The sequence below is a fragment of the Oryza brachyantha genome, chromosome 7 (genome assembly GCF_000231095.2).
Source record: "Oryza brachyantha chromosome 7, ObraRS2, whole genome shotgun sequence".
NCBI lineage: Eukaryota > Viridiplantae > Streptophyta > Magnoliopsida > Poales > Poaceae > Oryza > Oryza brachyantha.
Window position 1 is genome coordinate 17483755 of NC_023169.2, and position 15152 is coordinate 17498906.

Below are 15152 nucleotides of genomic sequence, written 5' to 3' on the forward strand. Positions count from 1 at the left end.
TTGGTTCGCTAGCAATCAATACAGCTTGGTTCTGAAGTTTTTCTTGCTTAAATTCGTTTTGGAAACTGATAAGACGAATTAGACGTAGGCCATGGCCAGCTTCTAGCCTTACTTTTTATGGATACGGAACTACGATAAGGCATGCGAACTGACGGAAAAGAATGAACCAATGGGGAATCATGTTCCCAGGAATGAGAACCCTGAACACTTGCTGATACCTATACTGATTTTATTTATTTTTTATTTTTGGCTGAACACTTGCGTAAAAAAAAATCATGGCAAACCTGTTTTGTTAGCCAAGTTTATATGGACAAGTTCAAATAACAATGCTACACCTATACTGAATTAGTTTTTTTCCCTCCAATTTTGCTTCAGCTAATACCGGAGAGATTGCCCACCTGTACAAACAAAAAGGGAATGCACCACATGATTAGCATCATTTTGAGAAAAGCAAACCAAAATACTGCAGTTCAACTCTAGAACTAATAACCGAAACTACAAACCATCAAGTGAAACCATTTCCGTTATCCTAGATATCACTCTAGGGGTATGAAATGCCAATAGAAGCATAAGTTTAATCCAAAATTCTCAGAGACAATATCTAAGTCAAGTTTTCAAGGATGAAAGCCAGCTTCATTAATTTTACGAACCCAATTAGCAAGTTCTCATGGATAGCTAGCATGCTTGTGCAATACATTACCTAAGACGGTACAGCATGATAGTGTTAAGACATAGTGAATCAGATAGATTAGAATCCGTCGTTTCTTGCCCCTCACCATTCTTAGGATGAAAAGAGATGCAATTCATGAGGGATTAATGGATCATTCAACATACCGTTGAGCATCTGGACTATGTAATCCCTCTTGTAGATTTCTGGGAGTGCTAAAAACATCTCCATTTGGTTTGGCTCCTTTGCGAAAATACTTGCTGCATAGACCACATCGCTCCCAGCAAGGCCAAGCTTTTGAATTTCAGCTATAGCTGTCACTTTGGCCTTTTGTTGGGGTTCCTCACACATGGACTTCTCTTGCGGCGTATGATCAGTACCACACTCCATCACTGCTGCTACCATGCTTCCACGCTGAGTGATATTCTGAAAACGATCATGTGCATCTTTGAACCGTTCAATGGCTGATGCCACAGTGCTGGCATTTTGCACAGCGCCCTGGAATTGATCATGTGCATCCTTGAACATCTCCATTGCCTTAGCCATTGCATTGGCGTGCTGAACAACATTTTGAAAGTGACTGTGCACATCCTTAAACAGCTCCATTGCTGTTGCCATCGTGCTGACATGTTGAATAGCACTCTGAAAGTGACTATGCACATCCTTAACCATCCTTGGAGACGGGAGGTTTGATTCAGTCCTACTCCTTTTTGCACCACTGTTATATTTCTTTTGCCTCTTAAAGCTTGAGGTCGCATCCAAGGAGCGACCAGACGGCCCTGCCAATACCCCATCGTCATCCACATCCTCATCTCCCATTTCATCTGTATTTTCATTCTCCATGTCAGCAATCGCTTCATCAGAAACTTCCTCCTCTTCTCTGCCTGTTCTGTCCTTGCCATATATTGCATCAAATGTATCAAAATATGGGAATGGGATCCCATACAAACTCTTGGCTCTAGGATGATCCTGCAGAAAATATACAAGTCGTAACGAATACTCACTACTACGATAACACAAATGTGCTAAAGAAAAAAACTTAGAATGACTCACTTTGCAATGAGCATCATATAATTCTTTTTCACATTGGATCATCTTCCGTGTGCCGTCCCAAGAGAAGTCCGGCAACGCTAACATATCTTTGATTGCATAATACTTCCTCTTCAGCACTTTCAACCGAGAATCGACATGAGGACTGGATTTAATGCCGCGGCCAGGTAGCCTTTGCGCAAGAATGCCCTCTATCCCTTGAGAATAACAGTTCTTGAATCCCCCTCCTTCAACCTTAAATCTAGGATCAAGAGACACCTCACAAAGGGCTTTGACAAGCTCCTCATCTTCATCTGCTGTCCATTTCCTCTTATTCCTGCCTCTGCCGCGCACAGCTCTAGAGCACTGCATCTGATCCATCCCTAGAACAAAATCATACTAGCTTAGGGCTTACTTAGCATATGTACAGAAACAGTTCGTACAAACTAGGATTTTACGACAACATTGCAAGCAGATCAATCCATGTCCATTGGAGGAACTCGTCGAGGTGGCCACGGGTGGTTCGGTGCAAGGAGGCCACGAGGGAGGGCGAGGCGACCCGGGGCCGGCGTCGCGAGGGGGAGAGGGGCAGAGGAGGAGAAGGAAGGGAATACCTCGCGAGCGGCGGCTCCGGGACGGCGGCGGAGGGAGATGGGATTGGGAATGGTAGTACCAGATTTTAGGGTTTCTGCGGGAAGCCGGCAATTGGATTCCTCATCTGCTCCGTATCCCACAGGATTCGGATTAGGGACGTGGGACTAGGACTTCCCGAGGAAGAAGGGAAACGATAGGATTAGGCCCATCTCCGGAGCCCGGAGGTTATCTTTGGGAATGGCAATCGATATTAAGGGCCCTTTGGAAACAAAGGAAAAGTGAAGGACTTGGATTCCTATGAATTTGTTCAATGTAGCAGGCAGCATTTGATTTGTGGGATATTTAATCATTTGCCACTCTTGTATTTGACAATTTTGATTATGTGAATAGACACCTAGAATGAAAATATTAAACCAATTACTGTAATGGGTCAAATGAAAACCAGAGAAAATATTCCTTTAGAGCTAGTTGTAGAGGATAATAAAACAACAGCAGAATTAGCAATGATTGGAGGCAATCATTTTAAAGTAAAATGGAGAAACTTTTCATCTAGTCTGAGTTCCTATTTTCCTTCCTTTGTGCAGGATCAAGGCAATCAAGGTGCTGATTTAATGCTTGACAGCAGCAGAATAAGCAATGAATGGATATACATTGTGTTAGGTGCAGTTTATTTACTACCAATGGAAAGTGGGTCCAAGTTTTTAAGTAAAGTTCATATGCTTTTCATATACCCCATTCAAAGTCTCAAATACTTATTCATATCCATTTCCTATGTTTTTACAATCGTATGTTTTACACATGCATTCATATTATATTACTATATTTTTCTTGTTCTTGTTTTTTTTCAATTCTATGTTTTAAAGGAGCCCTTAGGGTTTTTTTTGCAGATGATAACTTTAAAGTATTCCTAATACAATAATATTAGGGCTTGTTTGAAATAAGGAAATTTAATTGGGTTTTCAAAGGATTCAACCTCATATTTTTCTCTACAAATTCATACGTCTTTTCTGCAGAGTCTCCGAATAATGTGCTTGATTAATTCATGTGTTTTCTATTCCTATGAAAGCTCATTTGGAACACACAATTTCAAAATTACAGGAACAAGAAAAAAATACAAGATTGAAATGTAACATGTTATTGAAAACCCACAAGATCCAAGCAAGCCCAAGATTGCATATGTTAGGACCATGTTCCCCAGACCATGGTGTAACCATGTATCCGCTTAGGGATTTTAACAACAACTATGTGGTTTGATTTGATGAATTTTATTTAAATCAAAGTTTTTTTTAAAAAAAAATCCAAATACATACTTATAAGTAGTACTTGATTACTGTCGCTACATGGTGAACAAAGTTTATGAAAAAAAGAGAAAAAGCTTAAAAAATAAAATATGGGTTAGGATATTATTTCTACTTTTAAAAAATATACTAAAGATTGTGCCAATAAATTCACGTAATGTTATATTATTTTTGAGGGCCATGTACAATTTCCCTGAATTTTCCATAATTTTCTAGGATTTTTACTACGTTTTACATTTTTTTCAGAATTGTTTTATTTTTAGTTTCAGTGCACTGTGATTAATGCGGTGAGTCAAACCTCGCATAGTTTAAAATTTTGAATCCAACGTTGTAAAATATGATTTTATCATTGTTTTCATGGTATACACGGTATCCTGACATTCAATTCATACATTTTTTCTGTTCCCACGTTCCAAACCAACACTTTTGCGCTTTTATGGAAACTGGAACTTTTGAAATGGTCTAAAATCCTAGCACTCAAGGATCCAAATATATTCCTTAGAGGAAGTTAAAGATATCAGATAGTGTTGGCGAACCTGAAAAAAAAAGGGCCAAACAATTTGGCGACTGTATACAACTTGTGGTTTAAAAACAAATTGGACATGCGAGTTAACAACACCTTCTAGTTAGTTCAACTTACTGATTATTAAAAGATAAACATGATGTTGTTAAGGAAGCAAGAAAATTTAACGCACAATACTATCATCGAATTTTCACAATAAACAATTAAGTTTCCCTGGGAACAAGGAAACTTAACGTGTTACAAGCAGGCCAAACTGAGTACACAAAAACATACCGTTCATCAGGAAAAAAAAAAGGATTAAAACAAGTTCATCCCTAACATGCAGAATTAGAATACACGGGACACAGATAAATATTAACATCCATGTTGTCAAGTAAGCGTGTTGTTAGAACCAATGCACATTTACACAAGAACATTCTGGATGCCATTGTACGCTCAGGCAAGAACAGCTATTGGCATTATGGCTTGAGAGTATAGCCTATTATGAGTTTGCGATTGCCACTGCTCTGTTAGTAACGGTAGCTCCTTGAACATGTTCTGGTGCAGTACTGCAGTTCAGATGCCAGACGCAGGGAACAGCAATCCACATTCGAAGAATAAAGTGGATCTGAAAGATGCGGTTCATCCTGGTGGTATAGAGTACCAGATTTTGCATCTAAGTGCTGTCAATGGCGGAAAGTTCTCACAGCTTGGTCGATTCTTCTCCGGCAAAGCGGACAATTTGTCAAATGTGAAGAGCAGTTCATACAGCAGCACATGTGGCCACACCTGCATAGCGTTTGATTTACAGATTCATTCATAAATTTTGAGGTGACAGTTTAATGAGAATAGAAGTAGAATAAAGTGATGTTTACGATCACAATGGAGATGACTCAGAAACAATTTGACTTTGTTTCTGAACGATCCCCAACAATACGATGTTTACAGTCACAATGATGACAATGACCTCAATTCAAATATTTGATCAGATTCCAACAAAAATTGTGACATGTTGCCTATATTAATGTTTAAGTAGTTGTTTTATTATTCAGCAATATATAGACATTTCTCAGTCCTAAGAGTAAAGATATATGATGGAATGCAAAATATAAGGTACTTACGGCACAAAAACAGCATTGTATTCCTGTTCAAGGCATATGACACATATGTCCAAGACCAATTGATCCTTTTTATTGCTAGAATCTACATCTGATGTACCATTGCCCCCTGTACAAAAAAAAAAGAGAATGATATCACAAGACATGAACAAGTTATGACAATATAGCATAATAAATCGATAAGAAAATCACCTTCAGCTTCTCTAGCTTGCCTTTGTGCAGCAGCGGCATGAACCCTGTATGGAAAGAATAAAGCATGGTCTCAACATTTCTTGTATTTTGCATTAGCAAAATTCTCGGTGGTTACAAATCCTAGTGTCCATTTGTATGAAATAGTGTCGGTCTTTTATTTCCTCTCCCATAAAAATACTTCCAGGGCGAAAGCATTTTTCAAGACAGCATCTCCAATGTCACGCAATTCAGTTGTGCCCTAGTGACATATATTAACTTAGGATTTAGGAAGCACATGCAGTTTCCACAATTGAAAAGCATACAGAGATCACAATACTATTGAATATTACAAGATGTTTCGAAGCTATATGGCATTCTGACAATGTCTAGAAAAGTGAGTGAACCTCTGGAAGAAATGTAAATGGGAGGAACAACATGCCTGTTTAAATACTCAAAATAGGTGGCTGGTGTTAGCACATACCTCTTCTGTAATTCATGCCGACGCTTTCTTTCAAGAAAATGCTGTAGTGCACGCTTTGCAAGAAGAAAGACACCGAATGCTGCAAATCCCATGGAAGCAAGCTGGTATAACCTGTTGTAGTAAAACACACTTTTAGCCTCAAAAAGCCTGAGAGAGAGAGAGAGAGAGAGAGAGAGAGAGAGAGAGAATGTTCGACTGCATTTTCATACTTAGCCCATTTTCCGAGATTCATGATAAGTTGATCAATGCTTTTCGGGGATACATAAAATGGTCCTTTGTGTGGTCGTTGAATTCGGATAGTTCCAACATCATCTTTAATAGCCTAGTCATACAGCATAACAATCAAAGATTTAGCCACATAAAGGGAAAAAGGGCACGGACGCAAGGCATTGCAAACCAATTAAAGCTATGAACACTACCTCACCAACAACAGTCAATGAAGTTCCAGTTGGAAGAACCCGCTCAGTTCGCTTGACTCCAAGCATCTACAATCATTATTTCCTAACCATAAATAATAATGGTATAAGCATTTATATTATTAAAAATGAGATCATTACAAACCTTCAGCCCTTGTAAATAATCTAGAGTTCCACGCACAAGTGTTCGCCCTGACTCCTCAAAAACTTCACTGGCAACAGTTAAAACTAACCCAGCTGCACCACGAGCTCCAACAACAAAAACACGGCCGGTACCATCATCCTGTGATGCATCATGTTAAAGTAGAACTGAACATGTAAGAAACTAATATGCAATTTATGATGCTAAAAGAACTCCAAATAGTAAAAAATCTAGATTATGTGGTCTTATCATTCGATTATCAATAATATATTATAGAAGTCCAGACTCCAGACATCCGTATGACCTTAGTTGGCATATCTACTGCTCCCTCCGATCAAAAATATTTATCATTTAAGACAAGATTTGGTCAAACTTCTAAAATTCCGACCATCAATAATTTCTTTTAAATGCTTAGTTTAAAGACAAAATAAATGATATGCATAGATTTTCCTTGAAAAGTACTGTTGTAATATCATAAACTTATTAGATATTATAAATTTATTCTAAAATAAAATTGGTTGTCGGAATTTTATAAGTTTGAGCAAATCTTGTCCTAAATGAAAAATAATTTTGACCAGAGGGAGTACAAATCTAAGATTGGATAAATCAGCAAAAATAAGTTCCCCAAGATTGGTCCAGACTAAAGTGAACTACTTGCATCAATAGAACCAACGAAATTAGAGAACTACAGCAGCTAATTACCAGGTACCACGGAACCTCTTTGCTAACAGAAAGCATCACGGCGGAATCTTGAATCCATGATCCAGCATCATTGTGCTTTAGGAAGTGTTGTTCTGCCTACCAAGAGGAAAAAAGTTAAGTAAAATTGCTTGAATGACTCTACCGACACTATCTGCTCAACACAAAATAAAACAAAAAGATCCATAGAAATGAAACCAGTAGATACCGTTTCCTCAACAATTACACCTCTCATGCCACTTTGTTGGCATATAAGTGGTGTATCTGAACCAACTCGCCCAGAGACAGCCACTACAAGTGGCAGGACCTTGCTTGCAGTGTCCAATATAGCAGCTGTTGAAGATAATGCAGACAGGTAAAAGGTTGAGACAAAGGCGGTATGTTTTATGTATCTAATCAGGCAAAATTACAAGCTTCTTTTGAAAAAAGGTACAAATGTAGACACACTGACAATAGTTAAAATTTGTTCCCATGTCTTATGAGAATACTGGACTTTAATTACCACAACAACTCTCTGGTTTTGAGCACATACTGCAAGAACAGATTATGCTAACACAAAGGTCTACTCACCTATCTACAAACAGAACAAAGTCATAAAATAGCAAATTAACCAAGCAAACAGAGTGTATGTCCAGCCTCTATCTTTGTGGAAAACTATATATACCGATCAGGAATCCTCACTGCAAGCCAGTTATTGCTTCATCAGTGAATCTATATGAACCTAAGATATTCTCCTGATACTTCTCTCATGCGTCAGTAGGGTTGAATTAGCTCGAAGCATACATTTTCCCCAAATTTCGTGTACATAGTACATCAACCTCAGCGCAATAAAATTAACAAAATCAAGACTAATAGAATTACTGCATAACTCAGCTAAATTAAGCACGTATTTAGCAGACAACCAACAATACAGCAACCAAAAGTTCCTCAAAAAGCAATACATCAACCAAACCCTCGCTCACTCACCCAAATCCTTCGTGCTGCCAGCCCTCGCCACCGATCGCAGAACCTCCGCATCTCTGATGCAACAAATTTCCAATCAACAGACCCATTCCCACAAAAAAATCACCCATCAATCGAAAAAAAAAAAAACACCCTGCCTAATCCGCACCTGCCGCTGCTCCTCCCGAGGAGATACAGCGCCGCGGCGCTGAGGCAGCACCCGACTCCGCCCCAGGGGATCAACATCTCGCAAGGGAACCCCGCTGGAGACCACCAAATCTGGGGCGGATCAGTGAGGACGACGACGAGGAGGGCGGAGCTACGGAAAAAAAAAAACTTTTCCCCCTTTTTCGCGGCGAGGGAAGAGGAGGCGACGGAAAGCAAAGAACTGGATACGAGAAGTGCAAAAGCTGGGAGGAGTGGCCCTACCTGTCATTGACGCATTCCCTGACATGCGGGCCTGGATGCGATATGCTACGGCCCAGGAGCGCTCTCGTTGCGAATGGTAGTGGTGAAATCTCAGCCGTCCGATTTAGATCGGACGTCGGACACGTGGTCGGAGAAGGTAGGGTGAGGTGGGGCCCGAGAAATTACAGTGGCTCTGTCGCTGCGGGTGGGGCCCGCGAAACGACGGATTGGCATCGATCCAATCCGGGCCGTCGAAATCCGATCGCAGGGAGTAGGGCGGGCTCCGTCGCTTACATGTGGGGCCCAGTCGGCGCTGCCAGTTCTGACGCTGCAAGTGGGACCCACCTAGGGTTTTAAGAGGAGGAGGTCCTCGGCGGCGGCGGCGGCAAACCATGGAGAAGGCGAAACTCTCGTCGGCGCTCTTCGCCGGCACCCACTTCAACCGCAAGCGCTTCGCCAACGACTTCGCCCGCTTCCGGCAGGGCCCATCTGCCCCGGACGTGGACTCCGCCGCCGCCTCCTCCGCGCCGTCGCCGGAGAAGAAGCGGAAGCGCAAGAGCAAGGCCAAGGCGAAGAAGAACAAGAAGAAGCGGGCGGAGGAGGCCGCCTCTGCTTCCGGTGAGTTCTTCTTCTGCTTTGGGATCTGTTCGTCTAGAAAGGTTGTTGCTTAGGGTGTAATTTGACTCTTCTGAGTGTGCTATGCTCCGCTCCGTAGATGTTGTGGAAGGATTCAGTGTGTTCAAGGGATTGGCGGCTAAGAAGGAGGAGGAGGAAGAATCTGAGAAGAAGGCGGAGAGAGGTAAGAGCGAGGATTCGGAGGTTGAAAGGCGGCGGAAGGAAGTCGAGAGAGAAATCGAGGTAATGGCCTTTTGCAACGCATTGGTGTTCGTAATTGTGATTCATTGCTTCTTATATTTGGTACTCCATTGAGCTGAGTTTGCAGTAGATATGCCTCTCCTTTAAATATTGTTCATCCAAACTTGATTGGAAGCTAGGTGGCTTGTTATGATCCCCTCAACAGCTATCTTGGATTACTAATAGTGGTAGAAATTATCATTTAGATGTGTTGTTTGCATGTCCAATCTCTGAATGGTTGGGCCTCAATCTTTCTGATTGGTTTCCAGAGAGCAGCCATACTCCGGAAGAGGTTTGACATCCACATTTCGGGACAAAATGTTTCAGCACCACTGGAGAACTTTGAGGAACTGGTTTCAAGGTTAGTATTTTTGAATAGTTCAAAGAGTCCAGGCATACTAAATTACTTATTGCAGATACTGCTTCAGATTAACTTCAGTTCATAATTGAACCATTTGAGGTGGATTTTCACCCTATTTGACTTTGTGTGCTAGGTATGATTGCGATTCATATTTGGTCGGTAACTTGTCAAAACTTGGATTTCAAGAACCCACACCTATCCAAAGGCAGGCCATTCCCATTCTTCTATCGGTGAGCCATTTTGGACTCTGTTTGGGGGTTCCCCCAGTGATTGAATTTTTTAGTTTTTAGGGTTGCATGTCTGACGTTGCTTGTTTCAGGGGAGAGAGTGTTTTGCCTGTGCCCCTACAGGTTCTGGCAAGACTTTGGCTTTCTTGTTCCCTATCCTGATGAAAATCAAGGTATTTGTCTTTACGGTATAGTTTTATGCTGTTTGGATGTGTTGTATGTTGTTTAAGCCCTGTTCTTATAGCCAGGATCTAAAGAGGGTGTTAAAGCTGTGATCCTTTGCCCAACAAGAGAATTGGCATTACAAACTGCAAGAGAGTGCAAGAAGTTAGCAATGGGAAGGAAATTCTATATTAAAGTAATGACGAAAGATATGTCAAAATCTGGGAATTTCAAGGATATGCATTGTGACATCCTGGTCTCCACCCCGCTTCGTCTGGACCACGCTGTACAAAAGAGAGATCTTGATTTAAGTAGGTCTGTGATTGTACCTTCAGTATTTTGATTTGTACTCTACACCTATTAGAAGCCATACCTGATAAATTATGAACTTCGTCTATTGCTTTATCTTGAGTTTCAATGTTGGATTTCCAATTTATAATGTTTTTGTTGGAAAGCATGTACATGTGGATCAATTCGGCTAGAGGCATTTTATTTAATGAAATGGTAGATTTTAGTGGTATTCCTTAAATATATCGTCCAGAAAACCACCCTCATTAGTTTTATTCATCACAAAAATATGTATGTTTGTTACGACGCGGAATTTAATTAGATCAATTCAACCGTCCTCATAGTCAGTTCACAACTATATGTCTGCATGCCAACTTATAAAGGAACGAAAGGTTGCAATTTGCCATTGTTTTTCCACTTAGCACCTAATTGGATTTAACAGTGACACATGCTGCTGTTTCAGAGTGGAATACCTTGTCTTGGATGAATCTGATAAACTTTTTGAGCTTGGATTCGTTGAAGTGATTGATTCAGTTGTCAAAGCCTGCTCAAATCCTTCAATAATTCGATCTCTGTTCAGTGCCACTTTGCCTGATTCAATAGAAGCGCTTGCACGCACAATAATGCACGATGCAGTTCGAGTCATTGTGGGAAGAAAGTGAGTGTTGCTTTTACAATATGTATTAACTGTTTTTTCATGGTTATTTTCATCATTTACTATATAATTTACAGGAATTCAGCCTCTTCACTGATTAAGCAAAAGTTAATTTTTGCTGGAACTGAGAAGGGGAAGTTGCTAGCTCTTCGCCAGAGCTTTGCAGAAGTAAGCTGTGACCCTTCTCTTGTGGTTTTCTCCTAGTTACATATATCTTACAGTTCCGTATAACTGATTGACCTTTCCCAACTGTAGTCTCTCAATCCTCCAGTATTGATCTTTGTTCAAAGCAAAGAGAGGGCAAAAGAGCTTTACAAAGAACTGGCGTTTGATGATGTACGAGCTGATGTAATTCACGCTGACCTTGATGACCAACAGGTATTACTTTCACATATCATTAGTAGTTGCTACTTTTGTTTCAACTGCTGTACTCTTGTTGAATTGGGCTCGCTGGCTCAATTTCTATTACTCCCTGAAGCGCCAAGATGCTGTTGACAACTTAAGAGCCGGAAAAACTTGGGTACTGATAGCAACAGAAGTCATTGCCCGGGGAATGGATTTCAAAGGTGTTAACTGTGTGATCAACTATGATTTTCCAGAGTCAGCTTCTGCCTATATTCACAGAATAGGTAAGAATATTGGCTTTGACCCTTATCTCTGTACTCTATATGATGGATGCCTTGTACACATTCATTTGCATGGAGGGTCTGTCTGAGTTTTGATGTGCATTTGATTGGTTCGCTACTGATCAGAGATTATCTATATAGGACGATCTGGAAGAGCAGGTAGATCTGGGGAGGCCATCACATTCTTCACCGAGGAGGATAAGCCATTTTTGCGGAACATCGCAAACGTGCTAATATCTTCAGGGTGTGAGATTCCTTCTTGGATAAAGGCGCTGCCAAAGCTCAAGCGCAGGAAGCACAGGGTGAACCGGGATCCCATCTCCACCTTACCAGATGAAGATTGAGTTTCCCTGTGACATTTTTAGATAGCACGTTGGCTTCAGTTTTCCTGTTTGAATGCCAGAAACTGCTCTCTATTAGTTTGTTGACTAAAGCCTGAGATGAGAGTACACTTGCCTTTTGTTATTTACAGTTTTGACTGATCAATTAAATATATTATTTCTGAATTTACAATTAGATTCATCGCATTCCATCCCAACATACAATCAGGCACAGGCATTTACCATTTAAAACTGTCCTTGTAGTCATTTGTCAACTTTCTTGCAGACCCTGCATGATCTCCATGGCATCATCTACCAGTGATGACAGGGTTGAGCTGTGCCTGCTCAGCCCAATGCTCCCGGAGAACATGTTGAAGCTCTCGAGTTCGGACGTCGACCTGACGACGCTCCTGAGCTCCTTCTCCAGCTCCATGCTCCTGAAGAAGGGTACGAGCTCGGCGTTGCCTCTCAACATGGCAATGGCGAGCTCGATGACGAACCTTCTCATCCTTGGAACCTTCACCTTGGGTGTCCTGTGCTCTTTCAGAATCTCCAGTAGCCTCATTGCAATGTCAGTATCTGGGACATCTGCCTTTCCAAAGATTTCCTTGTGCAGTTGAGGCGTTGCAAGCTTTGTGATCTGTATTGCCAATCCTATGGATACCTCAAGCAGGCTGTTCTTCTCAACCATGATTGCTTTGAAAACCTGTGCAATTAAGTAGCAGGAATCATGCATCAAACCCTAGCAACAATGGCATCTGCAGACTGAAATGAGTGATCTTTTTTTGGTTAGTTTTTGAGAGCTTACTATGGGGACAGCTGCAGTGAGGCTGCTCAGCTGCAAGAAGTGCTCACTCCTGCTGTACCTGCACAGGTTCAGTAGGATTCTGGATGAGCTGATCTGCATGCCGGCGTGGTGCAGCGTCAGCACGAGCCTCTCGACGACGGCGGCTTCCCGGAGTATCCGCTCGCAGTTGGCCTCGCTCTCGAGGGCGAGCAGCGCGAGCACCTCGCCGGCCTGCAGCCGGATGTGCGCCGCCGCCTGCGCGGCGTGGGCGACCGCCGGAGTTGATGATGAGCCGACGAACATTTCCAGCAGATGCGCGATCATGCCGCCGGTGCACCCGATCTTCTCCTTGGCGTCGCCGTCGATGGCGAGGTCGGCGAGGATGCCGATCGCCGTCAGCTGCATCTTGCCGTGGCGCTCGCCGTGCTGCAGCACCTTGCGGATGTTGCTCAGGACGAACACGTTGTCGGAGATCTCCTTCCTGATCGCCTCCCCCGTGTGCCCCGGCGTGCTCGAGAGGTTCTTCACCACCTGCAGCGACCGGAGCACCGTCTTCGCCGGGAGGCTCCCCTCGCCGGCGTTCTGCAGCGCCGCCTTGCTCGTCCGGGTGAAGTGTATGATCCTGGAGAGGACGCCTCTGGTGCCGGTAATCTTGGCCGAGTTGCCGTGCTCGCGCGCCAGCTTCTTCATGATGTGGAGTCCCATCTCGTTGAGGGCTAGGTCAGCGCGGCTGGCGGCGCCGGCGCCGGCGGCGGTGGCGTCGAGCAAGGTGGAGACGGACTCGATGGCGCCGGGGATGGTGGCGACGCGGATCAGGTTCCGGCGCTTCCCGGCGAGCCGGAGCACGACCTCGGCGGCGAGCGCCCTGACGCGGCGCTTGCTCGGGCTCTTCCAGCTCACCATCTCCACCAGCCGCTCGACGGTCGCCGCCGACGTGCCGATCTTGCGCACCGTCCGCTTTGCCGAGTCGTGGTTGGTGATGGAGCTCCTGAGGATGTGAGCGCCGATGAGCTGCTCGTCACCGGAGTCCGACGAGAGCAGCTCGACGGCGAAGGAGAGGAGGTCCATCCGCGTGCCGTCCAGGATGCCGCCCTCGACGGACCTGGAGAAGGCGCGGTAGAAGAACCGCTTGATCGGCACCGCGCCGGCGTCGCCGAGGTCGCACTCGCCGCTCACCGTCTCGATGAGCCGCCGGTAGCTGAGCACCCACTCCCAGTACGCGCGCTCCACCAGGAAGATCACCGCCTCCGACAGCGCGAGCACGTAGAAGAGCATCAGCGCGTAGTAGGCGTTGTGGTTCCCGCCGCCGGCGGCCGGCGCGCCGGAGAACCGAAGCTCGGCGAGGCGGAGCAACGACAGCGCCACGCACGCCGACGCCGAGAGCAGCTGGAGCCAGTAAAGAACATAGCTCACGTTCCTCGCCTCGACGAGCCAGCCGCCGAGGGGGAGGAGGCGGATGGGCGAAGCAGCCTTGTGCGGCAGCGGCGGCGCCTCCTCCTCGTCTTCTCCGGCGCCGGCGTCCGGGAGGTGCATCGGCTGCTCCTGCAGATCAAGCTCATTGCTCCGGCTGAACACCCTCGTGCCCTCGACGAGGAGGATGGCGGTGACGAGCCAGAAGTCCCGGGCGTCGAGGTCGGAGGCGAAGCCGCCGAGGAGTACCACCGTGGCCCAAACAAAGCAGACAGCTCCGACGTGCGACGCGGCCTTCTCGAGCACCGCGACGTGGAGCGCGAACAGCGTCACCTTGCGCTCCGGCACGACGGCGACACCGTCGTCCACGCCGCCGTCGGAGGCGTCGACGTGCATGGACGAGAGCTGGTGCTCCACTGGCCGCCGCTGCGGCTCGTACGACGACGTCGTCGAGTCGCCGGTGTGCGTTCTCCGGTGCCTCGTCGCCGACGGCGGCGGCGGCGGCTGCGATTGCACAAGTATTTGCATGGGGATGTCCACGCCGCCATGATCACTCGCAGTCTCGATACCCATTCAACTCGTCTTCTCGAGTACGTGCACAGTGCACTTGGGTTTCCATGGTTTCGCATGCTGATGTTATAGCAGGTTCGAGCTGATTGGACGAAATGCTAATTTTCTTCTAATTAATTATTTTTGGATCTTGTGTGAAAGCAATAAGAAGAGAAAGATAAAATGAGATGCATGTGGCTTCTACGTGCAAGAAACAAAGTTTCATTTCGATCGGACACACGCTCGAGTAGATTTCAAGTTTGTATATTGCATTTCTGTGCAATGCAGATGCAGCAGAGCAGTGTTACCTTGCAGGTTTTCAAGTTATTTATTACATCACCTTGTGTCATGTAGGCCTTATCCTACTAGGGATTTTCGATTTTTATGTACATATTTTTCCAAGCTTATGTAATGTAAAAATTTTCTATATAAAAGTTTTACATCT

At 44.4% G+C, this 15152-nt stretch overlaps 4 protein-coding genes across 6 annotated transcripts; 1 reads left to right on the plus strand and 3 right to left on the minus strand.

The window, feature by feature from the left end:
- Positions 1-112: 112 nt before the first annotated feature.
- On the minus strand, positions 113-2518 carry LOC102711638. 3 transcript variants are annotated; one of them, XM_006658838.3, is made up of 4 exons: positions 2311-2518; positions 1721-2079; positions 835-1636; positions 113-398 (listed from the first exon to the last, which is right to left on the minus strand). In XM_006658838.3, exons 2-4 carry the CDS (start codon positions 2075-2077, stop codon positions 376-378), a joined length of 1182 nt encoding a protein of 393 aa, XP_006658901.2. In that variant the 5' UTR covers positions 2078-2079; positions 2311-2518; the 3' UTR covers positions 113-375. The 3 variants fall into 3 exon arrangements, with proteins under 3 accessions (XP_006658901.2, XP_015695351.1, XP_015695350.1); XM_015839865.2 differs by lacking the exon at positions 2311-2518 and adding an exon at positions 2161-2274; XM_015839864.2 differs by lacking the exon at positions 2311-2518 and having other exon boundaries at positions 1721-2275.
- A 1770-nt stretch (positions 2519-4288) lies between these two features.
- LOC102714571 (E3 ubiquitin-protein ligase SP1) lies at positions 4289-8419 on the minus strand. The gene is made up of 11 exons (XM_006657985.3): positions 8229-8419; positions 8084-8136; positions 7326-7450; positions 7121-7216; positions 6422-6559; positions 6280-6345; positions 6070-6182; positions 5861-5971; positions 5401-5444; positions 5212-5317; positions 4289-4879 (listed from the first exon to the last, which is right to left on the minus strand). The coding sequence occupies exons 1-11, from the start codon at positions 8303-8305 to the stop codon at positions 4777-4779; spliced, it is 1032 nt and encodes a 343-aa protein (XP_006658048.1). The 5' UTR covers positions 8306-8419; the 3' UTR covers positions 4289-4776.
- A 381-nt stretch (positions 8420-8800) lies between these two features.
- Positions 8801-12153, plus strand: LOC102714845 (DEAD-box ATP-dependent RNA helicase 57). The gene is made up of 11 exons (XM_006657986.3): positions 8801-9085; positions 9183-9325; positions 9592-9683; positions 9817-9913; positions 10003-10083; positions 10155-10387; positions 10824-11018; positions 11093-11183; positions 11271-11393; positions 11494-11644; positions 11783-12153. Exons 1-11 carry the CDS (start codon positions 8860-8862, stop codon positions 11983-11985), a joined length of 1635 nt encoding a protein of 544 aa, XP_006658049.1. The 5' UTR covers positions 8801-8859; the 3' UTR covers positions 11986-12153.
- On the minus strand, positions 12099-15092 carry LOC102711907. Its single transcript, XM_040526218.1, has 2 exons — positions 12770-15092; positions 12099-12667 (listed from the first exon to the last, which is right to left on the minus strand). The coding sequence occupies exons 1-2, from the start codon at positions 14729-14731 to the stop codon at positions 12233-12235; spliced, it is 2397 nt and encodes a 798-aa protein (XP_040382152.1). The 5' UTR covers positions 14732-15092; the 3' UTR covers positions 12099-12232.
- Positions 15093-15152: the final 60 nt, after the last annotated feature.

Coding starts and splice junctions, on each gene's coding strand:
- LOC102714845 (XM_006657986.3), top strand. CDS start 8,860: ATGGAGAAGGCGAAACTCTCGTCGGCGCTCTTCGCCGGCACCCACTTC. Junction 9,086..9,182: donor GGAGGCCGCCTCTGCTTCCG/GTGAGTTCTTCT, acceptor TCCGCTCCGTAG/ATGTTGTGGAAGGATTCAGT. Junction 9,914..10,002: donor CCATTCCCATTCTTCTATCG/GTGAGCCATTTT, acceptor TGCTTGTTTCAG/GGGAGAGAGTGTTTTGCCTG.
- LOC102714571 (XM_006657985.3), bottom strand. CDS start 8,305: ATGTTGATCCCCTGGGGCGGAGTCGGGTGCTGCCTCAGCGCCGCGGCG. Junction 5,445..5,860: donor CGGCATGAATTACAGAAGAG/GTATGTGCTAAC, acceptor CTTTCCATACAG/GGTTCATGCCGCTGCTGCAC. Junction 4,880..5,211: donor TACAATGCTGTTTTTGTGCC/GTAAGTACCTTA, acceptor AACGCTATGCAG/GTGTGGCCACATGTGCTGCT.
- LOC102711907 (XM_040526218.1), bottom strand. CDS start 14,731: ATGGGTATCGAGACTGCGAGTGATCATGGCGGCGTGGACATCCCCATG. Junction 12,668..12,769: donor TCACTGCAGCTGTCCCCATA/GTAAGCTCTCAA, acceptor TTAATTGCACAG/GTTTTCAAAGCAATCATGGT.
- LOC102711638 (XM_006658838.3), bottom strand. CDS start 2,077: ATGGATCAGATGCAGTGCTCTAGAGCTGTGCGCGGCAGAGGCAGGAAT. Junction 1,637..1,720: donor TATATGATGCTCATTGCAAA/GTGAGTCATTCT, acceptor TATTTTCTGCAG/GATCATCCTAGAGCCAAGAG. Junction 399..834: donor CATAGTCCAGATGCTCAACG/GTATGTTGAATG, acceptor TTGTTTGTACAG/GTGGGCAATCTCTCCGGTAT.